This window comes from Globicephala melas, chromosome 4 (assembly GCF_963455315.2).
Source record: "Globicephala melas chromosome 4, mGloMel1.2, whole genome shotgun sequence".
NCBI classification, from domain to species: domain Eukaryota; kingdom Metazoa; phylum Chordata; class Mammalia; order Artiodactyla; family Delphinidae; genus Globicephala; species Globicephala melas.
Genome location: NC_083317.1, coordinates 40,511,283 through 40,538,325, shown reverse-complemented (window position 1 = coordinate 40,538,325; position 27,043 = coordinate 40,511,283). Strand labels below are relative to the sequence as shown.

General features: G+C 33.7%; 1 protein-coding gene across 5 annotated transcripts in view; it reads right to left on the bottom strand.

The window, feature by feature from the left end:
• Positions 1-558: 558 nt before the first annotated feature.
• ZNF654 (zinc finger protein 654) overlaps positions 559-27,043 on the bottom strand; it is a 94,251-nt gene continuing 67,766 nt past the window's right edge. The window contains exons 4-9 of one of the 5 annotated variants that reach the window (XM_030860968.2): positions 20,343-20,478; positions 17,450-17,652; positions 16,702-16,841; positions 10,159-10,300; positions 4,269-6,609; positions 559-3,675 (exon numbers count right to left, since the gene is read on the bottom strand). In XM_030860968.2, coding sequence (XP_030716828.2) covers positions 3,668-3,675; positions 4,269-6,609; positions 10,159-10,300; positions 16,702-16,841; positions 17,450-17,652; positions 20,343-20,478 — 2,970 coding nt within the window. In that variant the 3' untranslated portion in view covers positions 559-3,667. Of the gene's footprint in view, positions 6,610-10,158; positions 10,301-15,151; positions 15,258-16,701; positions 16,842-17,449; positions 17,653-20,342; positions 20,479-27,043 lie in introns of those variants that run through there. The other 4 variants (XM_030860967.2, XM_060297936.1, XM_030860971.2 and 1 more) reach the window with 4 other exon arrangements.

The following is a 27,043-nucleotide window of genomic DNA, read 5'->3' as shown; positions in this document are numbered from 1 at the left end:
CTTTGTTAGTGAGCCAAAAGAGTAGAGCCCTCATGCCCAAGAACCCCACTTTTAGATACAGATTACTAATTGGTTTGAACGTTTTCCCATTGAAATACTTTCGTAGGAAGTAATTTTCATAATTTACATCTTATTTCAAAGCGACTTCAGTCTTTAAGTTCCACCAGAGGCTCTTCATCTCTGAAGAATTACCAGTGCAGATCAGTCCATCCACTGTCTTGGAGAGTTCTGATATTTGTTTTCCACCTACTAAGTTTCCAGAGCGTACTATTTCACACTGAAACCACTTACCTGAAATGACTTTAGTAACCAGTGTTCTATCAACTTGTAATTCCTGCATATGGACATTAGTTTAAGTAATGTCAAAAATATCTATTTTGTGTAGACTTTTAGCGTTTTCTATGTTCTTTCTTTAAAATCACTCAATAACCTGAATATGGTAATATTAACTGAAATACCTCATTCTCTTATGAAACATAATAGAAATTTCTTATTTAACATATACCTTAAGCCTAATTCCTTTTGAAGTAACGTGCTACATAAAACTGAACAACTTCATTACCAACAAGGACAATGTTTTATTGAACAAATCTATGTACAGTACAAAAAATTTCTTGAAATGAGACACTGTTGATTTATTGCAGTTCAATGGCTCAGTTTTAATTTGTACTCTTATAAAATGCAAAGTAAAATAATTTAATGTTCAACAAGGAAGCACAAATTTCCTTTCTTGCTGAATCTGTAATATCTTTCACATATTAACAATTCCAAAATGCATATGCAGCATTTAGTCATTCTGAAATGGTGTTTTACAGTACCAAATAAATTAAAAAATAAACACTACCATCCCTTTTAGGTTTTTCACCCATACTACAGTTTGAACGAAACATGAAAGGAGTACAGCTGAACCTTCAAGTGTGATTTGAAAAGAATCACAAGTTCAATGTTATGTTATGTCTTCATTATATAATTGGTGGTTTATTAAAAAAAAAAAAAGAGTATGACTGAAGCCCAAAGTACCAGTGCCCCTGTCCACGAAGGTTCTCCTTTTCTATCTTCTCCATAATATCTGAGCAGCAAAAATTCAGATTTGCTATTTTTTTGACCTTACTGAAACATAGCAGAAAGTTAATATTTAATGTTTCAAAGGAAATTTTTATTTGAAAATGAAGGATGGAAACTTGGTCCACGTAAGATAAACACATCCTTAAAATAGAAGGAGTAGAAAAGAAAAAGAGAAGAATTTGAGGAATAAGAAGAAAGCTTCCTTGTCTTCTGAATTCCACATTGGAACTGTTGGAAGTTTATGCACCCCGTAAAAGCAAAATGATGTAAGTTTATGTTTTATAAGGCATACATAAGAAAATGTACACATTCTTTCAATAGCAATTATTTGATAAGTATATAAAGAGGTTAGAACAATGTGGTCAAACAGAATTTTATAAAACATTCCTTGATCTAGTTATGTATAAACCAATTTGATCTCAGTCTTTCAGAAAGTTTTCCCTTACCAACACAAAAGTAGAAATAAAACCTCAAAGACAAAAAAATAACAAGTGGAATATGTTTAAAACATCTTGGTATGAACTGCAAAATGAATGAAAATAAGTTGCAGACATGGATTTATGTCAATAGTTACAACTTATAAAAAATAAAAAGTTAAAAATGTGATAAAATGTTAAGCTGTGATTTTAAACATCTGGAAAATGTACAAAGCAGAAATATTTTAAAATAACTTCATTGTCCATATGAACTAGTTTCCAAATACTTTTTATTATATGATGTATTTTAGACTGAACTGAAAAAGAACTCAAGTATTATATTTTTAGTATCAGGAAGTATGGAAAACATTTTTTTCTTTAGTTGACCTTAAAGGATTTAAAAACCTTATCGAGTTGTTTACTTATGTTTTTAAATGTAAATTCCACAGCCTAATGTAGGCTACATAACAAAACAAAAACCTGATTTAATTGATATGGACTTATGACTATCAATTGCATAGTAGTGAACGCCTATGATAAATAAACTAATAAAATTGGGTAGTTTTTTAGATATCTGATTTATCATGACCTGGAAATCCTAATTTAATAAAGCCTGGATGCTACCCTGGAAGAAAAGTCACACTTCCTTAGTGACTTCATTCAAGAAGCTTTAATATCCAGAAATTTATAATAGTAGGGTCTGATGAGATTATATACTTTGAACAAGAATGTATCAGTTGGAATAACTGGAATATCTGGTTGACATTGGTACATTAATAGCTCTGTTTTTGAAGAATTTGCCTTTGCATTTTTGTTCATTTTACCCCTGCTATAGATTAACACACTGTTAGGTAAAAGGAAGTCTTTAAGCTTCCTCTTTTAAAGACATGGAACACATCTGAGAGGGTATTTTTAAAAACCTTTTTGTTTTAACGATTTATTGACTATTAAGTTAAAATCTTCCTTAGGAAAATTACTGGTCATCAAAGAAAATAAATGCATCAATATATCTTACTGTGTTCTTGCTGTGCAAATTTTTGTGTAAATATTTCTTTTTATATATAAAAATTACTATTCAGACCAAATTCATCAGAAATAAATAAGAAAGCATAAGTAATATGGCTTATTTTAGAATTAACTCTCCTAATTGAATAAAACCAATGAATTCTTGACCGGATTCTTAGCTGCATATTTTTTTTTTATAGTCAGTTATTTTTATAGGACTGTACTTAGATAACTCACATTAATGTCTAAAGGACCTTACTATGAATCATCAAGCAATGTCCTAACACTACTCTATATACAAACAGAAATATCCCAGTGTGCTTATACCATTATTCACATTGAAGAATTTGCAATTCAGTGTTTTCTTTCAACTAAGATAGCCTTTAATGGTCTTAGATCCTCCCATCTCTTCCCAGAGTTACTGATAATATGTTTTCTATTGACGCTGCTGCCTTTTAAATATAACTCATTGGTATTATAAAAAGGGCAAGTGGAAGGTTCTGTCAAGAGCTTATTAGCAAAGCACTGTTGTTTTGTCTTCTTTTGTTTGTTAATTTTAAATGCTGGTATGTCATTCATTGAACTTTGACCTAATCAATCATCTGGAAACAAGGTACAATCTTTTATAGCTAGTATGGTGATAAATCGTTTTACTTTCATCTTATCAATCAGTTTCTAAGTAATAATAAATCAAACAGAAATGGTTCCTTAAAGCATGTTTGACCAGAAAGGAGGACATAATCTGATTAGGCATGACAAGAAAACAAACCCTATTTGTGGAATACTTTTAAGTTGTAAACCACCCCCCCCTTTTTTATAATGGGTTTTTCCCTTTCTGTAAGGCCATAGCTGGTTATTCTTTTTGACTAGTTGCCTGCATATGTTTCTCACATAAGCGAAACTGAACATGCTGCTATTAATCATCATCGACTTCTTAAAAAAAATGTGGTTTTTCTGGATAACTGGTACTTTGGGAGTTTTGTAATAACCCTTTTGGAGTCTAAACCAGCACATCTCCTCTGTGGGTTCATTCTAGAAAATGTGCTTTGTCTTTATCTTTAGTAATCCAAGACCGCTCTAAAATTAAGGCCATCAGGGAAATAGCAAACTGATGATGCATTTTCTTGTAGTGCTTTTTGCACACTACTGCTTGATCGACAGATCGTTCTGAAACATTTTTATCAGGCACCTGTAAAACAGAACACGTCTGTTAATTCATATTTATAGATGTTCATCTAGTATTCTAAGTTAGATTTCCTGTTTATTTATACCCTTACTCATTTAAAGAATATTAATATTAGTAGAAAGGCAAGCTCTTCTTTTGCTCAGTTTTATTTTTCAATTATTTTCTGGTTCTTTCTTATTTTTGTTTTTGTAATAGAGGCTCAACTTGGTTTACATTTCTGGCATGCAGATGAAAAACATTTCCATCATAATTACTTTGTTTTTAGATCTCTTACTACATAAAACTTGGAATGAAGAAAAGCCTCAGATACAGTTAAAGAGTATGATCCAAAAGTATGAAAAAACTGTGTTCAAGTTCTGGCTTCCACAAGTTCACAGGTGTATGCCTATGCAAATTACTTGTGAATGTCAGTTGCTTGATCTATAAAACAGGAATAGTGATAGCACCTCATGGTGGTTGTATGGATTAAAGGAAATAATGTATGGGGTAGTGCTTTATTATCTGTGTTATATAAATGTTAATTTTTTTAACCTTACAAAGATCTATGGCATTTTCTATTTCTACAGATATACCTGCTGAGAAGACAGAAGACTTACTTTCATCATCTGAATCAAATCCAAAGAGTGTCTGACATTTCTTTTGTGCAAGGTGAGCCTCAAGTGCTTCTGCATTACAGTAGGTGGTCAGGCATTTGCCACATCTTAATCTTTTCACTGATTTTTTACAAACGTTATCTTGATCAGAACAGGCATCTACCCTATCAGTCAGAAATTTTCTGCGTTTTGGCATACTAAGGTACCGTTCATCAAGGTAACTGGGAGGCAATGGTCTGACATATGGCTTTGTTAAAATTAAGCCATATGAAGTATGTTCACTCGTCTGATTTGGTTTGGAAGGTGCCTGAGGTACTGGCAGGGTACTGTGTTCTTGTGGTACAACACTAGGTAAAATGGAACCGTTTTCTGTCCTGATTCTATTTGTATCAATTTTCAAAGCAGGATCTGAGGAAACTAAAGGTGTTTGCTCTATTCCACTGTGTCCATTGACTAAATCACTAATACAATTATTTTCAGAATTTGGCTCTATGTCAGGCATCTTTTGGTCTGTCAAGCTTATATCAGAAACAGTGTGATCAGAATGTTCATTTCCATTCTGAACTAAACGGTCTTTCTTTTCCATACTTTCTATACATGTCTTTGGTTCTGTAGGATCTTTCCTTGATTTGCTAGTAGAAACTGGTAGACTAACAGTTTGTTTCTCATTACTAGATGAGTCTTTTTCCTGATGATTAGATTTTGAGTCTGTAAGAACATCCCAAAGAATTGCTTCACTTGGTTGTGCAGATGATTCTGGTGTTTTACTTAAATAGTGCTGAGCTTCATGTTCATATAGCAGAGGAAGATCTTCAAAAAGCTCATGGCATTCTGGAAAACTACACTGAGCTTGAAATATCCTGTGACTTTTTGTGTGCTGAGCAAGTTGGATTGGCAGCTTAAATGACTCATTGCAATTAAAATGCAAACAAAAGTACACATTTGGATAGCTGTGTCTATTAAGGTGATCTATAAAATGTTGAGAATCTTCAAACTGCCTTTGACAAAATTTGCATTTTCCTTTGCTCCACTTCATTACTGTTTGCCGCACATTTAAATCAGTTGGATGTACAGTCCTTGCATGCTTATTTAGAAATCCAATTCTTTTAAATATCCTGACACAGCCAAGAGCGGGGCACTTAAAGTTTCCTTCTTGATCTGTCGCATATATGTCTTTTGGATGGCACACGGTTCCATTGATTTTATGAAGTACTGAAGTTTCCTGATTCAAGTCGTAATCATCTTCTTCATAATCACCTTCTTCGTCTTCTTCCTCCTCATAGTCATCCACACATACAGGTAATGGCTCTGAGACATTATTTAAAGAAGTATCAGGATTGCCATTTTCAGTAATATTTTCAATAACATCTTCCGATACACTTCCAGGAATTTCAATGAATTCACCCACATGTGAAGGGATGACATCTTTGTTTCCATCACTGGAACGGGTAATAGTCTCTACTTCCAAATCCTTATTATCAGACTTCCCATTTTCAAATGAAATGAAAGTATCAGAACAATTTATTTCTTCCAAAGCAGGATTTTCCTGATCCTCCTGTTGAGCTGCAGCAAGTTGCTGTCTCTGTATTTTCTTAACATGATTCTTTAAATGCTTCTGCATAAGTCCTCTGTTTCTAAATTTTCTACCACATATCACACATGAAAAACTGCCCTTTTTCTGATGAGCCTGGGCATGCCGTACAATGTGACCACCTAGAAATTCCTTGTTACATAACATACACCGATGCCTTGGGACATTGTGATCTACTCTGGAAGCATTAAGAGCTGTGAGGTTTTTCTTTGCATTAATATGACCTTTTGGTTGCACTCCAGATATATCATCAGGATCAAGCTCTCCAGTGCTCTGATCTGTAAGAGAGTCAAGTCCTTCATCTAAACCTTGCTGTTCCACTGCCTTTTTTACATTACCTGTAGAATTTTCCAGTGTACTTTCATTTAGAAATCTAACTGCTGATTTATCACTCAGTAACGCTACACAGTTTTTCTTAATCATTATGAAGTTCCAGAATTCAGGATCAAAAAACAATCCCTTTTTCAAAATTGGAAGTAATTCAAAACGAACACGATTTTGAACACTGCTTGTGCCTTCATTATATTCTTCATCTGGACGTTTGTAAAGCTCTTCAACAGTATGATAAGCTTCCAAGGAGCGCTCAAGAAAAAATATTGAGAGTGCACAAATCCTGAGAATCTCCAAATCATTTGGCAAAAAATGTGCAATTGTTTTATAAATTAGACATTTAGTTTTAGGATCATCATGAAGGTCTAGCTGTAGAGCACAACCACATATTTCAACACAAATTTGTAAGCCTTCTTCTTCAACCTGTAAAAAGAAAAATATTACTGCTACTTCTTAAAAAAAATTATTAACACTTACTAGATTATCCTTTTAAAATACAGGGTTGGCCAAAACGTTCCATAGCATCGTACGGAAAAACTCGAACAAACATTCTGGCCAACCCAATACAACTCTGAAATGAAAGCTAAACAAACAGAGTATTCTAAATGTGCAATTTTCTTCAATGGGTAGCCATGTTTAACTACTTTTTAATATATAAATAAATCTGTTTTAACTTGAGAATAACCTGGAAAAGACAGTATTTTAGCTTCCAATTTATTTAATTTTCAAGTCTGACAAGCCCTACTGACCATAATACAAAATGCTTCATAACCTTATGGTTATTAAAAAAATAAAATGCTTCATGAACTTATGGTGGTTCAAGTTTCTTACATATCTAGGCCCCTGTTTTAAGGTACCAATCTTACATTCTGTGGCAGAAGGGTTAAATTATATGTATTTAAAAACACAGTTATCAATTTTTTTTGTTTTGTCTTTGTTTTTGCGGTACGCGGGCCTCTCACTGTTGTGGCCTCTCCTGTTGCGGACGCACAGGCTCAGCGGCCATGGCTCACGGGCCCAGCCGCTCTGCGGCATGTGGGATCTTCCCGGACCGAGGCACGAACCCGTGTCCCCTGCATCGGCAGGCGGACTCTCAACCACTGAGCCACCAGGGAAGCCCAGTTATCAATTTTTGATGTTAAAAAAATACTAAAGTAAAAACAAAAAGAACTGCTTATGGAAACTCTTTCATAAAGCTGCACTAAATAATATTACTTATTGTACTTATTAAGTAACATTATTTATCCAAATAAGGGGAGAAGTGTAATCCACATGAAGAAGGCAATTATAAACTTTCCAAATCTAATAAGGTATCAGAATAATGAACCTACTGGAAGTTATCTGAAAAGTATTCAAGCTTTGAAACTTTGACTGATGACTCAGAGATAACTGCATCAGCTTTTAGTTGGGAATTTGTTGTCTATCCACCTTAATTCAAGTTATAAATAATGCCTCTAGAATGACCTAAATGCTTGTTTGAATAGAAAGAGATAAAATAATAATATGTCTTTAACAGTTGTGTCTGTGTATCATATTGCCTGCATATGGTATATTACAGATGACATGCCAGCCTCATGTCCTCTGAGTTCCTTATGTGCTATGCAACCCTCACTTACAGTTCCACAAGCAGAACTTAACTCTGCATATCACTTTACCTCGCTGGTAAATTCCTACCCATCTCCTATTCATTCTTTGAGAATCAATTCTGCCTTGAAAGTTTTTCTGATTCATTCTGGCCCCTACCTTGGGGTAGAGTTAAAAACATTCTCTATTCTTTCCACTGAGAATAATTTATACTTATTTCTAAAAAGCATGTAATATTGTTTTATAACTGTCTACGCCCCTACTTCTTGACTTGGAATTCCTAAATCACAGGGACAGTATCTCATTTTTCGTATCCTTCTGTGGTTAACATAGGAGTTGACATACAGTGACCTTTGAATAAATGTTTGCAGAATGAATGAGATCAGATATATTCCACTGATTTAGTCTCCTATAAATCCACCATTTCCAGCTTGGAATCCTTTTCTGAATTCAAATTTCTTATTTCTATAATTGTCAGTTATAAAACCTACCTAGATTTTCCAGATATAGCAAATTCAAATCCACTGCTTCAAAAAAATTCATTCTCTTTGTCCAATGTTCTATCTACATCCTCTCTTTTCTCATGAAATTATAATGTACTCACAGTTGCTGAGGTTTAAAAATTTCAGGATCATCACAAAAGGGAACAGGCTACTTTCTTACCTGAAAGCCTTTAACAATTCCAGTATATTTATGGACTGACATTTCAATTTTTAGAGTAGCATTCAGTCCCTTTAGGGTCTATAGCAACCCCACCCCCAACCCCATAGAAACTAAACTCTTCGATTAGTTTTGTCATCCACACACTTCCCCGTTTCTGTGCCACCCTATTAATGCCACTGGACAGCTGTGAGAACCAAATAATAAAATGAGGAGAAGGGGCTCTGTAAACTACAAAATCCTCTACAAATATTAGTATTATCCTCCCCTATCATTTAAAACCCAACTGAAAGCATCTTCCTCTGTGAAGGCTTTTCAGATATGCTATCTGTAATGTCTCCTTCTGAACTCACACAGCATTGCCTGTGCCTCTTAGCACTGAGGCGTGTGAATGATCTATTCCATCAGATAAAAATGTTTTTAATAGACTGTATAAGAAATTAAGCACATTTTAAATATTTACTTCATCTTTGAATTTTTCCCCTTATCATGTATTCTTAGGTTGACCACACATGTGAAAACGAGAAAGCTCTATGATAATTGGCTGAACTTCACCTATATTGTAAATTTTCTATAACAAAGTCTCTCGATTTTTGGTACAAATGAGAATCATGTTAAAAAAACAGAGATAGATAAATATTTTTTAGAAAGTTTTACAGGTAATTCTGATGTACTTCAAATATTAAGAAGTATTCTATAGCATAGTTTGTTTTTTCTTTGTTTTTTTGGTGGGGAGAGAGGTTAACTTTGACAATGCATTTAAATGACATTTTACTCTTTAATAATGAAGCTATTAATGCAGTTAGCAAAATAAATAGGAAATAAAACAAAACCAAACCCTCTGATATAGTGCTTTTTATCACGGGAATATGATCACTACATGGTCATACATCTAATGAGTGATGTGATAATGAATGTAATAAATGCATAAATATGTAAAAAAATTAAAATATATTATTTAATGGATGCCTCCTTATATATTTAAAAGTAACCCACATAAAGATTCAGTTAAATGGAGCTACCTAAAATGTAAGGTTGCTTTATCTTTCCTATCTTTGTACTCAAAGTTCTGTTAATACTTGAGGAGAAAAAGGAAAAGGATCTGTAGGATCTACTTTCATGTCTATGTAAGAATCATATGTAGAATTTTACTCACTTGCCAGTGGCCCATGAAAAACTTGCTTCAGAACTATTTTTAAAAATAGGTAATGGGTTTTTACTATTATTTTAAATAAACACTTTAAAAATTTGTCCTTAGATTTCAAAAATGTCTCAGAATTCATTATTCCTTTTTACCTAAACACCAAACGTAAAACTATGAACTATTTCTCTATGATGGTGAACAGGTATTAGCTATAGTTACAGAAAGTTCATTTGCAAATTAGTTAAGATTCTACATACAGGACTTAGAATAATGTTAAAAGTGCCAGGCTTATTTAATTATAAGAAAAGAGATAATAGCTTCTTATGGAAGCAGTTCCCATACTAAACTTTATGTAACACTAAATTTTTTTTCTTTTTTCAGTTATTTTCATTTATGCATACTTTTTGTACCATGTTGGGAGTTTGAGGTGGGGGGAGGGGAGGATATAATATATGGAGAATGCCTTAAAATCCTCCTTTTCTTCAATTACATGATCAAATACATTTTACCACAAGAGATTCAAGTTTCAGTGAACTGTCATTTAAATTTAATTTAAAATGAAGGGATAAATATATACTATTTACCTCATCTTTAATGATTTTCATGAAAGGAAATATGACTCTCACATTAGTTGCTGTTCTTAAAAGCTGGTAGCATTGATCTACAAAAACTTGTTTTGAAGGATTAGACTTTAGCTGAAGTTTACTCCATATGAAAATCAACTCCCTGTAAATGAGAAAAAAAGAGAAATATCAAAGATACAGTTTATTCAAATACAGACATTAGCTGTCTTTCCCTGATTCTGTAGTGCCCTGGCTGGGATGTATACAAAGTGGGTGTAAATGGATATTAAGTTAACTTCCAGGCTACTTCCACTACCTATTTGGGACTAATAGAAGCTAGGAGAAAAGGTGAGATTAGAAATTGCAATTTGCTATATGCAATGCATTCTAATTATATGCCAACAAACCTAAGGCATGTCTAGTATTTGATCAAAACAAATTCTAATCTCAGTATACCAATATTAATGATATTGCTTAAAAAATTTAACTTTGACCTTTAATTAATACCCACTTGCAAATTTAGAAATCAATGTTGTAGAATTTCTGCAAAGAATGGTTCATACTTTTCAATCTATTAAGATACCAAAAGTACTACAGATTAAAAGTGTAAGTATATTATAGTACTGATTCTGAAATTTTGTTTTATATCATCTACTCTTCCATTAAGATGTAGTATTTTAAACAAGCTATGGACCATTTAAAGTATTTCACAGGTAGATTCTTTTCTAAAATATGGCCAAGGTTATTAGATGAACAAGGTAGGAGCAGTGGGTTTTGAGGCAAAGGAAATCATAAGATATAATTGTTACATTTGGATATCACATTTTAGCAAATTAGAATTCCTTGAAAAGTGTCATAAAAGTTACATAAAACATCATAATCTAAAACGTATTAAAATAATTGATGAAAATGTTAAAAAAAAAAGTGATATACTGAGAATGTACTTTGAACCCAGCACATACAGCTATTAAATCTAAGGACACCTTGACTACTATCATGAAGGTATGCATACTCTATTTAGAGAGACAACACAGAACACAAAACAAAAAATGATGGCAAGCAACACAAAAAGTAAAACCAAAATTCCTCTTCTATTTCACACAAGCTGTGTGGGTGTTCCTAAGCTTTCGTCCACCACTCACTTTTTTTTGGCACACATATTCCTTTGGAAAGCTCACCAGGTTTCACGCCATGTTCCCAAATCTCTAGCTCTGACTTCTTTCCCACTTTCCGTAACTGGATATTTCAACTTAGATTGGTTTCTATCACTTTAATCCATTTAGAACAAATCAAATTCCTGCAAAATTGATTACCTTTTCCTAGACCAATGACACTAAACATTTCTCTAACCTGTCTGGTTCTAACCTGCTTGTTTTTCATAGTCTTTATATTTTTATTATATTTTTGCCCACAGTTATATCATTCTTTCTCAATGCTACCACGTTAGGCCCTTTAATTTTCCATATGTACTTCTATAGGGGTTGCTAAACTGATCTGCTTCCAGCCTCCCAGATTATTTCATTTAGGACTTGTTCAATATGCCTTGTGTTAAAAGCAACAGAAACATGGGCTTTGGTGTCAGAAGGATCAGGATTTGAATCCTGGGCATTCTCCTAAGTTGGTTTCCTCAGTGTCAGTTAATGTGCTTCATTTATTCTCACTTTTTGTTGTGCTGATTGCTCTACTTGGAAAATATTTATTTCTAAGATAAGCTTATCTTTCAGAGTCCATATCAAGTGCCTCTTCTTCATGAAAATTTTCATGAATACCCCAAACTTAAAGTGATAACTACTTCAGAACAGATCTTATCTCTCTTACTGGTTTAATGCCTTTCATATACTTCCTTGTTTATAAGTCCTGTTTCCCCAACTATTAATACATTGTAAATCTTCTCAATGACACATTATATAGTGGAGGTAGTGAAGAAGAACAGGAGATTGGGAATAAGAGACCTACATTTCAATAGGGCATTACATGCCAACTGAGATGGTACTCCCCAGTTCACAGTGAACCACCATTTTCTAAGAATAGCCCGAATACACAGGGCTGGAACCTCAGTGGCCGTGCCTCCTAAGTGACCCTCCTCACTCTCCTTAAAATATTAATTCAGGAATGGGAAACTGACCCCAATTAAGTCAGAATCCCTGGAATGTTTTCAGCTCTAAACTATGAAGCCTGGGGACTGTTGGCATTCTTCTGGTCTGCAACAGGAAAGACTGAAGCCAAATGGCAGAACAGAGATACTTCTAAAAAACCCCAGCAATCTCAACGTCCCTGTTAGCAATTATCTTTGAGGATCACCTATAACCCTGCCCTTTTTGTGGCTCACGTCATACCCCAGTATACATTCAATAAATACTACCTTCTCCCTGAACTAGTTAGACATAGGATGTTATCACTTGGAAACTGACTAGTATAAATTCCAACTCCATTTTGTTACTAGCTGTGTGGCTTTTCTCTCTTTTATCCACAGTTTTCTTATACATAAAAAGAATTAAGAGAGATAAGTGAAAACACCTAGGTGAAATGTCTGGTATATACTGATGTTTAATAAATTGCTCAGATAGTATTCTTTGTGAAGATGAAAGGGCAAGTTTAATGAAGCTTATGTTTTCCTTTCCAAAAAAGGGTCCTTAAAAAAGAAACAACACAGCACTGATTTGGTGTACGAACACATTTCCCAGGTAGCTAACTGCTAATATAACCTCCAAGTTATCTAGTTGCAGAGAGACTATAACAAGGTCTATAGCCACCCTTACCACATAGATTTTTTTTCATACTATACCCATTTTATAGTAATTAATGTTTAGTAGCAGAGACTGCCTGGGTTTGAATCATTATTTACTAGTTGAATGGTTTGGGCATATTATCTACCCCATAAGATTGCTGGAGTAAATGAGATAATGCATATACAAAGCATAGACTAATGGAAGCACTCAGCAAATATAAGCAGCTGCTATTATTATAATATTCTTATTATCGATGGTGAGAGAACTGGATTAGTAGCTTGCTTCATTGGCTTGAGACAGAGCAAAACTGGACTGTGATCAGGTTTTGTCCTCAGAGAGGGGAGATGAAGAGTAATCTGAAGACCAAGATGAAACAGACAACACAGACCTTATAAGCTGGAAAGAATCCTGCTCTTGAAGTTACCATGAAAATCAACTTTTTTCGGACCCCAGCACTCAGAAATATAAAGGAGAAAGGTAGAAGAAATAAGAGGGCAGGCGATCAGAACTCAGCCTACTCAGAAGGAAGGACAAAGAAGCAGGCTAAAGATTCCTTTTCAGTTAGGCAGCTGGGAGTCACACACCCAGCTTCTATTCTTAGAAGGTGACTGTGGCCAGGAGCAGGAAAGATAGGCACTGTTCTATTTTTAAAGTTCTTCCCTAAAGAGTAGAAATTGGTCAGCCAAGAGAAGAAGAAAATAAAATGTTTTCCTGGTCCTTTTTGGTTTGTTTATACTTGATTCCAGTTTACTTATGAGTGTGTTAAAATGAAAACAATGGATATTCTGTTTAAATAGTTTAATATAGCCAAGGGTAGAGAACATTCCTATCACCATAGGAAAAGATATACTATAATAGTAATGACTATATCCTGTTTCAAAATAACTGCATATCAAGAAATGATAATACTTTGAAAACTATTTAGAAGTGTATGTCTTACCATTGTCTCCTGATCCTCCACTCTATTTGTGATTTCAATTTACATGGTAAACTTCTGAATAAAAATTTGTATATTCTAAGAGTACAGTCCCATAGAAGACAAAATCCACTAGTTTCTAGACCCAGTTCTATTAATTAGCTATTTGACTCTATCTCTGAATCTGAAGATTTTAATCTATAAAATCTATAATATATTAAATAAGTTTATCTTTAAACCCCCTTCAAGCTATTGTTTTAAGTATCTAAGAACTTAAAATTTGAAAGCATTTATTAAAAAATGTTTATAGCCCATATCATTTCATATTATGATGTTAGGCACATGAAACCTAGTTTTCTCTTAAGAATTAATGACATGTCAAAGTGGTAGGGTTTTTTTCTTTTGTGTGTGTGTGTGTGTGTGTGTGTGTGTGTGTGTGTGTGTGTACTGGGGTAGGGGAGGCAGAAGTTATTAGAATCTTTTCTAATTATTATTCATGATTTCATCTAATAGCACTTAAGGGTTGGTACTAAAAATACTCTCAAACCACATTCTAAATTACATGATTGCTAGATAAATTTGATGCTTCATAATATTCTAATAATTTTTTTTCTGCTAATAATTTTTAACTGGTTTTAAAAATGCTTACAATAACTAATAGTCACACAATACCATTTATATTAGTGTCCCCAAAATGAGTTACTTAGGTATAACTCTAGCAAAATATGTATAAGATCTACATGAGGAAAAAATCTAGCAAAATATGTATAAGACCTACATGAGGAAAACTACAAAACTCTGATGAATGAAATCAAAGGACTAAATAAATGGAGATATATTCCATGTTCATGGACAGGAGGGCTCAATATTGTCAAGTTATTAGTTTTTCTCAACTTAATCTACAGATTCAATCCCAATCTAAATCCCAGCAGGTTATTTTATGGATATGGACAAACTGTTTATGTGGAGAAACAAAAGACCCAGAATAGCTAATACAATACTGAAGAAGAACAAATTTGGAGGAATGATACTACCCGACTTCAGGACTTAATATAAACTAACATAATGAAGACAGAGTTGTACTGATGAAAGAAGAGACACATAGATCAATGGAAGAGAACAGAGAGCTAGAAATAGACCCACATAAATATAGTCAACTGTTCTTTGACAAAGGAGCAAAGGCAATACAATGGAGCAAAGATAGTCTTTTCAAGAAATGGTGCTAGAACAACTAGACATCCACATTAAAAAAAAAAAAGAGTCTAAACACAGACCTTACACCCTTCACAAAAATTAACTAAAAATGGATCATGATCTAAACAGAAAACACAGAACTACAAAACTCCTAGAAGATAACATAGGAGAATACCTAGATGACCTTGCGTATGTTGATGCCTTTTTAGATATAACACCAAAGACATGATCCATGAAAGAAATAATTGATAAGCTGGACTTCATTAAGATTGAAAACTTCTCTGTGAAAGACAATATCAAGAGAATTAAAAGACAAGCCGCAGACTGGGAGAAAATATTTGTAAAAGACTCATCCAATAAAGGACTGTTATCCATAATATACAAAGAACTCTTAAAACTCGACAATAAGAAAACAAACAACCCAATTAAAAAATGGGCCAAAGACCTTAACAGACACCTCACCAAAGAAGATATACAGATAGCAAATAAGCATATGAAAAGATGCTCCACATCATATGTCATCAGGGGAATGCAAATTAAAATGAGATACCACTACACATCTATTAGAATGGCCAAAATCTGGGACACGAATAACAAATGCTGGTGAGGATGTGGAGCAACAGGAAATCTCAAACACTGCTGGTGGAAATGAAAAATGGTACAGCCACTCTGGAAGACAGTTTGGCAGGTTCTTACAAAACTAAACATACTCTTACCATACGTTCCAGCAATCGTGCTCCTTGGTATTTACCCAAAGGAGGTGAAAATTTATGTCCACACATAAACCTGCACACAGATGTTTATAGCAGCTTTATTCATAACTGCCAAATCTTGGAGGCAACCAAGATGTCCTTTAGTAGATGATGGATAAATAAACTGTGGTACATCCAGGCAATGGAATATTATTCAGCACTAAAAAGAAATGAGCTATCAAGCTATGAAAAGATGCAGAGGAACCTTAAATGCATATTACTAAGTGAAAAAGGCCAATCTGAAAAGGCTACATGCTGTATGATTCCAACTATATGATATTTTGGAAAAGGCAGAACTATGGAGATAGTAAAAAAAAAAAAAAAAAAAAAAATCAGTTGTTTCCAGAGGTGGTGGCAGGGGTGGGACGGAGAGATGAATAGGCAGAGCACAGAGGATTTTTAGGGCATACTCTGTATGATATTATAGTGATGGATATATGTCACTATATATTTGTCCAAACCCATAGAAAATTAACACCAAGAGTGAACCCTAAAGGTAAACTGTGGACTCTGGGTAATTGTGTCAATGTAGGTTCATTCTTAGTAAAAAATGTACCATTTGGTGAGTGATCTTGATAATGGGGGAGGAAATGCCTTTGTGGGGGCAGGGAATATATAGGGAATGCCTGTACCTCCCTCTCAATTTTGTTGTAAAACTTAAAACTGCTCCGAAAAATGAACTCTTAAAAAAATTTAAAAATAACACTCTAAATTTAATTTAAAACATAACTATTTTATTGTAACACATTCCTTAAATATCAACACTATCAATTACTGGTACATGATCATTTTCTTTTTTAATCCTTACGATAGGTCTTACAACCTATCGTTTTTTGCACAATAAATGTGGGGGGAAAAGTGGCTTAACATTTTCACATAACTTTAAAAAAATATATAAAGTGCAAATTCTGCTAACCAATTCTCCTTCTGTACCCCATCTCACCATTTCAATTTCTATATTAGGAACACTTACCAGATACAGTACATATCCCCATTCTGGAGCTGTGGAATAAGAAAGGATTCACAGAGTTGCAAGGCTAACATAGTCTTGCCTTCTTTTTCAGTGTTACAGATGATATCAATTCCACTCTTACAATCAGTTTTCAGTAAATGCTATAAGAGAAAAAGAAAAACCAGTTTGTATCATTAAAAATATCTAGAAAGATAGGTGTAATAAATGTTTAAATTAAGCATTCAGAAGAAATTAGATTTCTAGTTTTCTTCTACAAAGACAATGATGAATTGTACAGAGATATTTTCATGTTTTCATAGTTTCACTACATAGAACCTACAGTTTACAATGACTACTTTTAATCTCAATGTCCACAGCTTGTCGGTATGTAGGGTCCATATTCGAAAAAGGTTCTTTCATCTTAAAAAAAAACCCAAAATAACAAACATATGCATTTAATTTCTTACGATTTTATTTAAAATGCAAAATCATAATGCTTCTCGGTTTTTATTTAACCTCTGTCACACCAGAAGCTCACTCAACATGAATAATGCTTATCAACAAAAATTTTAATTTCATCATTTGTTAATATCAGACTCTAATTCAATATGAGCTTAAAGAATGGTGCCAAAGGGAACATCTAGATAATGTAATTTTAAAACCTTTGATATTACTGTAAAAGGAATTTAACAAGAATGGGCTACTTTTTTTTTTTTTTTTTTTTGGTAAGGTTAAAATGGTAATAGGCAAACATAATCTCAAACAATACCTCCCGGAATAGGTGATCTTCTACAGGTGACATAAACAGACATGTGAAGAGTGCTTGATGGAAGTACAAGTCTTTACTGATTTCTGGGTGATTTATACAACATTTAATGAGAGCCATTGCTTCAGGTATGCGTTCACAAGCAATTAGATATCTGGCACGTAGTTCAAAGAATAGTGGATTTTCAGAACTTAAATATTTGTTCACTATATTAAAAAGAAAACAGACTCTTATTACTCTCATGAAAAGACTGTCTCAAACTTTGTTCTTTGACACCTTAGCGCTAACATGTGGTATCTAATTAAATCAACTATTTAATTAAATAGTATTTTTCTTATTAGGAGTTTATTTGTGAAAGGAATGTTCAGTTAAATGATTGGAAAAATGGAAGTAAGAGACACCAAAACTGTGTCCAAGAAATATTTGCTGATTCTTTCTCAGTCTAAAAAGTAAGCAAAATTTAAGAAACAAAACAAAAAAAGAAATATTCTTTTTTTGTGTTCACTAATGTTAAAATATGTTTCAAATTTCTTTCTAGTCTAAGATTACATACTTTATCTTCTTACTGACCAGTATTTTCATTCCTATAAGATTAAAAGGCTAAATTGTAATTTGCCATTAAACCATATTAATTCAGATTAATTCTAGAGAAATGTAATCTGAATTAATGAAAAAGTTCCATCATAAAAGAAATATATTTTATTACTTTCAAACAAAAAAATTAAGTTACAAGTAGTGCCAAACAGGACTGCTTATTAATATATGCCCATGTGTCACTAAGGATAATTACTAATTAATACTTGCTTTTACACAATTTTAAAATATATAAAAGCCTTTATCTATAAAAGTTCATTTAGACCTAACAACAACCTCATGACAGGTATAATATTAATACTTGTTTTACAGATCACAAAACTGAGTCTCAGAGAGGTCAAATGACTTGCCCAAGGACAAAGAATTAATTAAATAAGTGGCAGAGCAGGAACCGGAACCCATATTTCATGATTTCAAATCCAAAAATCTTTTAATTAGTTATATATGTTTAATCAGTAGTTTCTGAAATGCCTATGAATAATGTTTTATTTGGGCTTCAACATTTGCCTTGCAATTCTGTTTACACTATAAGCTAAGCAGACAATGATTTTGTATAGTTGATGCAAAGATAAACTTCAGACTGATCTTTACCCTGATGATCACCAACTAGAGTACAGTCATCTACATTAATGAGGTTCTAGAGCAGCTTTTCCCAAAGTGAGGTATGCTAGTGTAAGTATAAAAGGAATATATATGAAAGGACTATATACATATTATAAACTGTATATATTGAGGCCATCAGCCCTCACACCAACAAGCAACAGGTTTGTTCTAGCTCCTACTGAAAGGAGCCTAAAAGCTACCCTAAAACCCCAAACTCTCCTCCCCTGTTCTCATTCCCTATGATTCTGTCTTTGCCTAGCTCCTGTCCCCTCTGGCCACATTCTCCAGTTTCCTCAGAGATTCCTTCAAGGCTGTCACCCTTGCCTTCCCTATATTTGATGGTTCATACTTTTCCTCAATGAGCCGACTCTTCCTCCTCTGATCTAACTACTGCCTCCCTCTTCAGTTTTTTTCTTTTCTTTTTATTCCTTTCCAAGACCCTCACATCAAGTGCTACTCTCCTTTGTATCCTTTATATTTATACCACACCATTGTCACATATACCTTAGCTCTTTCCTTCTAGTCTTGTCCTACCTCCCATCTCATTCCACCACTGCTTCTCCTGGTCTTATCTCTTTTTTCATCTTCTCTAACATCTCTTCTAGTCCTCTACACTTGTATCTGGGGTCAGCTTGCTCCTAAGCCCTAGAATCATAGCCCCTTCTCCATTCAGTTCTAATCACAACCCACCCCACTCCTTTACCTGGGACAAATGGAAAGATCCTAACCTGCACAGGCAATTGGTGGTGTGAAACGTCTTCTCACCAGACCAATATCTGAATGGTTCCAGCTGGCAGGTCTTGTCTTTCCCTTTGGCCATGTTATAATTGCACTCCATAGGCTCTCTCCATGCTCTCAAATGTGTCCACACTTTTGTGCTTATTCACTACTGCTGAGCTTACATTCTATGTTTTGGTGACCCAAATGTTCTGGGGCTCAGGAATAATATGGCAAATGTTTTTTTAAAAAGAATTAACTAGAAATAGTTGACAGAGCTTCCTGCCTTCAAAAGCAGATTTTGGCTCACAGGAACCACTGTGTATCTAGGTTGGAGAGGAAGTGATGTCCAAAAGGTATGCAGGTGGTAAGGGGATGAAACAAAACTTAACTTCTGTTAATGAATGAAGTTTGGGAAATACTGCTTCAGAGTATTTGGAATCGAAATTTACTTATTAGTCACTCATTCAGTTATGCATTCATCATGTGGTCATTCATTCAGTAAACAAATATTTATACTGAGCACTGGCTAGGTGTAGGATATATGGTAGTGTACATCAAAACAAAAGCTGAAGGAGTTCCATCCTTCACAGTTTCCTGTATAAGGGAGATTCCATGTGCTTAAGGAGGGTGTTTTTTTGTTTGTTTGTTTGTTTTAAAGGGTGTTCCTACTTAAATAGATTTTAAAAAACATAACTGAAGTGAAAACAAACTCTGTAAAAAGCATGGGGATACTAAATATGTTAACACTCTGAATTCCCATTTTAATAGGAAATTACTAGAAATAATTGTACCTAATCTTATGTCAAGTCACTCTTGGGCTGGGTTAATGTAACAAATTAGACACACTTCATGTGAAAATACATTACTCTTATTCAGTATTATAAAATAAAGAAAAATCACTATTACTGCTCTAGTTAGAAAATGAAATTGTATTTGCTTCTCACAAATGTTGGTTTAGAGTTTGAGTCTCCTGAAGTACCTATCTCCTGAGATGCTGGCTGGGCTTTTAGAACAGCTTGCAACACTGGATCTTCCCATGGGCCACCATCTCTAATGATTCGAGTCACCAGTTCCAGATTCACATTTCCATATCTGCGGAGGTGATTCTGGCATTCCTAGGAGAGAAAAATCATTTTGGCTTTGTGAATTTAAAGGGGTTAAAAACTAAACTTGATCATCATTGTCAATAAAATGACTGATGGTCAGTGAGGCAGCTGTTAAACTACAGAAGAGAAAGGGTTGCTTTAGTAACCTAATTAGGGTGTCAAAACCCCATTAGTACACAAATAGGCTTTAATGCCAAAGGTTACACAGTTTGTACATAATTGGACTTAGAAAATCCCATTATAACAGGGATGAAGTGTAACCTAAGGGAAAAACATATGGGATGCATCATTTCTAGGAAAAGAACCAGGCTGCAAAACCTAATGGAAAAACTTACAGGATGCATCATTCCTAGGAAAAGAACCAGGTTGCAAAAATGTAAAACGTGTACGTTCAGTTATGTGAGAGTTCATAAAGTCTCTGTTAACAATGGCAGGCCTAACAATAAGAAGGTAATAGAGAGGTCCCTGTCCAATGCAGATTCTGGTTGGCAGGTAGGTACAGGTCTCTGTCACTGATCCCAAATGTAGAATCTTAGGTGTAGCAGAAGGCTGGAAGATGGAAATTCTATTCCACTTTGTTGTGTAAGTAGATTTATAGTCTTGGGATGAGAAATGACAGGCTGAAGGAATGAATCCAGGCTATAATATGAAGACTTTGCATTAGGCTTAAGATAAAGATACTATTGATAAGTTGGGCATTAACTGATAATTTGTCTATGCATTTTGGAGGACTTTTTTAAAAAAGATATTTGAAATGTTTTTAGAGAATCTGGTATCTCAGACTTGTGATTAAAATACGAAATATGTAACAAGTTTGTGAACAATGTTTAATATTTAGGAGAACTTGGTTTACTGAATTTATAAATTTATTAGACTTAGATTTACAAGATTTAATCATTTGATTATGATGCTTTGATTCATTATATACTTTGTTAGGTATTTTTTAAAATGTTTCATGGAATTTAATTTGATAATTTAAAAAGATTAACTGAAGGCCTAGTGAAGGTATGGATAGATTTATTTTTTAATGCATAAATTGAGCTTAAGGCCTTAAGAAAAAACTAGATATTGAAATTGGCAATGCTAAAAACTGGAATAAACTGCACATCAATTAAAATACAAGCAACTGTCAGAATTTCTTTCTGTGCTAAAAAAAATCCCTCAGACATGAAAAACTTAGTAACAGTTATAAAGCGAAGCTTCAGGATAAAACCATATATATTTACAAATTTTATTTATCAGATGAATCATTAGGCTACATATTCAAAGTGGCAGTGAACACTGTGCTTTTATTAAATTGTCATGCTCTTTCATCGTTTCAACTTTCCAAAGTGATATCTATATGCCACTTTTCATTCATTGTTAAAATACATGAAAGAGGTTTTGTTTTATAAGAGAACAAGGCAGTAGAAGGAATCAAGTTTCAAGATGAAGAATCATTCAAAGAAGCCAAAGGATCATTAAGTCAAAACATGAAAGTAAGTATCTTCTAAAAGTTACTTAGGGAATTCCCAAATTAAAATGAGCAAGCAAGCAAACAAAAACCCTATAACCAAATGGGCAAGTTACTTAACCTCTCTGCTCCTTCAGTTAACTCCTCTATAAAACGGATACTAAAAACACCTACTTCATAGGATTGTTGTGAGGATTAAATAATACACAGTATTGAAAAGTGCTTAGGACAATGCATAAGTATTTAATGTTAGATATTTTTTTTCTATTTTTTAAGATTCTGAATAAATATTTCATTTTAGGACACCCAACTGCCTTAGCATAAAATTAATTTCTACATTTCCATGTGTCAGCATATTATAGCACTCATAAAAATATGGTATAAAGTTATTGATCAGCCATGATTTTTTAACACATGGAACATAGTAATGATCTGTGGCAATGACTTCATGGTTAAAAATAATCATCGATTTCAAACCTCAAGGTAAACAAACTCCTAAATTACTCTAGACATACATATTGCTGCCCATACAAATTAAACTACCGTAAGCTGGCTTTTGGTCCAGGCAAAGCATAAGAAATAAGGTGAGCTGGATGCCAGCCCATGAATCACTGATTAGGCTTTAGCTCTGCTGCTGAGCTCTTGGACAATCTTTCTTTCTAGCTGTGTTAGGATAGGTGAGGCACCAATCATACAGCCATTAGTGCTGTGGGACCCAGAACTGGACTTGGGCCTAAAGTCAAGATACGGGGAAATAGGTCTATTGCTAATTTCTTAAACTTGGCTGAAAATAAGAAACACTTGGAGGTCCTGTTAAAAAGTGATTCCCAGAACCCAATTCAAACCTACTGAATCAAGGTTTCTAGGAGAAAACCCTGACAATCTGTATATTTAACAATCCCTACCCCACAGTCAACTCTAGCATACTTTTTGATTGTATTGGGTTGGCCAAAAAGTTCCTTCGGTTTTAAAGTAAAAATAAGACAAATTTTTCATTTTCACCAAGAACTTTATTTACCATTTTGTTCCACTACCTTCTGCCATTTTTCAGGCAACTTCATAATTCCATCTTCCCAAACTTTTTATCTTTTTGAGCAAAGAACTGTTCCAGGTGCCTTTTATAGTCTTCCATGGAATTGAAATTTTTTCCATTAAGAGAATTTTGTAAAGACCTAAATAAATGGAAATCCGAAGGTGAAATGCCTGGTGAATACATCGGATGAGTCAGAACTTCCCAGCCACTGTAACAGTTTTTGCCTGGTCATCAAAGAAACATGCGGTCTTGCATTAACCTGATGGAAGATTATGTGTTTCTGTTGACTTTCTGGATGCTTTCTGTCGAGTGCTGCTTTCAGTTGGTCTAACTGGTAGCAGTACTTGTTGGAATTAATCGTTTGGTTTTCCAGAAGGAGCTCATAATAGAAGACTCCCTTCCAATCCCACCATATACACAACATCACCTTCTTTGGATGAAGACCGGCCTTTGGTTTGGTTGGTGCTGGTTCATTTCACTTGCCCCACAATCTCTTCCGTTCCACATTATTGTATAGTATCCACTTTTCATCGCCCGTCACAATTTGTTTTAAAAACAGAACATTTTAATTACGTTTAAGTAGAGAATTGTATGTTGAAATACGGTCAAGAAGGGTTTTTTTGCTTAACTTATGTGGAACCCAAACATCAAAGCGATGAACATAACCAAGCTGGTGCAAATGATCTTCAGCACTTGATTTGGATATTTTGAGTATGTCGGCTATCTCCCACGTGGTATAACATTGATTGTTTTCAATTAATGTCTCAATTTGATCGCTATCAACTTCAACTGGCCTACCTGACCACGGAGCATCATCCAGCGAGAAACTGCCAGCACAAAACTTCACAAACCACTTTTGACACATTTGATCAGTCACAGCACCTTCTCCATATACTGCACAAATTTTTTTTCACGTTTCAGTTGCATTTTTACCTCTCTTGAAATAATAAAGCATAATATGCCAAAAATGTTGCTTTTTTCTTCCATCTTCAATATTAAAATGGCTATACAGAAATTCACCAATTTTGATAAGTTTTTTTTTTTTTAACACACGATGATATGAGAGCTGTCAGAATACAATCTAACAAAATTGTTCCAAATGAAGTTAAAGACAACTAAGCACTACTAGCTACTAGAGCCATCTTACAGAAAAAACTGAATGAACTTTTTGGCAAACCCAATCCCTCCTACATTTGGAGTGCACTTTCATAAATGTTTATACTGTAAATTATATACCTGTACTCCTACCAATCCTTCTATTAAAGATTAGTAAATTAGCTTAAATTCATCTTTCTAATATAAAAATTATAAATGAAAGTTTTGTTTTTTGTGTGCGTGCACTCGTTAAGTGCACCATATTTTGGAGGCCACTTCTATGGGGAAATAACTCTGGATAGGAAATAGAGATGAAAGAAAGATTTCACTTTTGTCTACTTAAAAAGACACAGGATGAAAGAAAAGTTTCTAAGTATCTTCTGGCTTATTTTTCCTTAAATAGTATGGTGGCTTTTTTGGATGATATTCAATTTAAAAGCCTCCCAAGTGAAAAGGAAACACTTAAATCACTACAGAATTTACAACTTATCTTTTCTAGAGTATATTCATATTGTGTTTTTTTAGAATGTTTACTTAATTAAATTTGGACCTGTGTATTAACCTCATCCTTTATTTACCCACTGCACTGTGCTAAATACAATTTCCTCAGAAACTTACATTCAATCTTGTGTTTTTGCCAAAGGCAGAGAGAAAACATAACTACCTCACTCTTCTTTTAGAATCCATTTAGTTCCAGAAGATGTTTCTTCCCTGCACCTGCTGCCACTTTAGAGTTGGCCACCACAACATGTCTGTGAAGCTGCAGGTCAGTGTTCTGGACATCACACAAACTTGATCTTAACCCTTTCGCTTATCATAGGATAAAGGTTCTTAATGCCCCGACTTCATATTTAAGGACCTCTGGATTTACGTACCTACTCACTCACCTATTATTGCACATCATGACTCCTTTTCTCCATCCTGGTCTCTTCCATGTCTCCCAAACTTATCTTGTCCTTTCTTGCCTATGCCTTTTCTCGTATCATTCTCTTTCTCTTACAACTTTTGGTAAACCTATCTAAATCCTTTCTTAACTATTTTTCCACAGAGAAGCCTCCACTAGCCACCTCAATCCATAATAATTCTTTCTCCTGCAGTACTGAAAATCTGTACCACTCCACTCTTCTGGTACTCATAATATAGGAGGAAGGCCTTGCATTACTAATTAGGTGTTGCCATCTTACTTCCTAGGTAGTTAAAAGCTTCTTCAAACAGTCAGAAAAGGAAAGGTATATCAGAGAAGACGTATTTGCAATAATAAATAACTTTTTAAATCAAAATAGGAATTTATAGAAATCTGTGTAAGTAGAAGCACTATGGAATATCTGTCTTATTTTGAATGAAATGCAGATTCCAGAAGAAAAGTATAAAATACCACATGTCAAATTCATTCATAAGCAAGCTACTGCAGTAAATCAAAGCAAAAATACAAAAGGTATTCAATGTGGTTAATTTATAAAAACAAAGCCTTAAAATACAGTAAAATCTTTATAATACTTTGAAATGAGAATGCTCATGATATCTTTTATTATTATATTTTCATCGATTATCTTATGGCAAAGCACTTTAAAAGTGGTAAAATTCAAAGATGTTATGCAGTTTTCATTTACAAAAAGACAGTTCTCACAAATTTGCTGTTCATTTCTGTGATAAGTTCCTAAGAAGTATCTACCTATGTTTTTGAAAACATAAACATTCTGAGTTTGCTCATATAAAGAGAATAGTATACAGTGAAAAAGTTACTGCTTTGTAAAAGAAAGTTCTTAAGGAGAAAATCATTTAAAATGGATGTTTGGACGTATTTACATCATTACGTGATTGTTGTTGCCCAAAATCGGTATCACCTATAATGCTTGTATCTATGCCATTAAAAAACTTAAACTAGAATTTTCTGTTTAAAACAATCCTTCAATAAGAACCTGCTGTATAAAAAAAAATAAATAAAATTCTAAAAAAAAAATTCTTCATTTGGAGCATTTAAATGAGTTATTTTGTTTAAAAAATGGTTGCTATTCAAGAAAACAATGATTGATTTCAGAAACAATAGAAATTCAGCAGTCAAATTGCAACAAAAAATTGCAAATTTGCAAAAAGTTGCAAAATTGCAAATTTTTTATTAAAAAAATTATAAATTTGGTGGAAGGCATTTAAAACTGAGTATCAACATTTAGAAAAAAAAATTTTTCCATTTGGATCTACCAAAGGTATCTTTTTCACCTACGACAACTATTAAAACCAAGTATCAAAGCAAACTGAACTTAAAAAATCAGACTTTGAAGTACTATGTGAACTGTTAAAAATTTTTCAAAAATAAAAGCACATTCAGTCATACTGATGTCATTAAAGTCTCACACTGTTAAAATATTTTACTATGTATTTTTGTGTTTTATAATGTATTATAGTATTAGTGCACGTACATAAATAACAAATATACATATATTGGGGATATGTGCTCAAACTTAAAAAAAAAATCTCGATGAGTATTATATCAGAAGTCTGGGGATTCTTGGTTTTAGGTATTATTTGTTTTTATGTTTGTGTTTGGAATTAAATATAAAACTCATCTGCTTCTATTGATCGTAATGTCATGGCAGTTTTCTTCAACATCTCCTGATCTGCTTCTTCCTTGCCATTTCTATAATTTGCACTCTAGTTGATGCCTTCATCTGCTATCATTCAGGTAACCAAACTAAAGTTTCTTCTTCTTCCCTCTCCCGGATAAGGTGGTCTTGAAAAGGCTTTAAAATGTTAAGACCATGAAGCATTTAAGATGGTAGTATAAATAAAAACGTTGCTTTAAACCTATTCTTTTGACATATACATTATTGCAAACACATGGTTACATCATTTCATATAATAGATTAGGGAATACTGGAAAGAATGCTGGGTTGAGAACAGGATTTAGGCCCTTTTTCTGCTTCTATAAACCTCAACTCCACTGGAGCTTAATTTTCTGATCTATAAAATAAGGGATTATTGGATTAAATAATTTC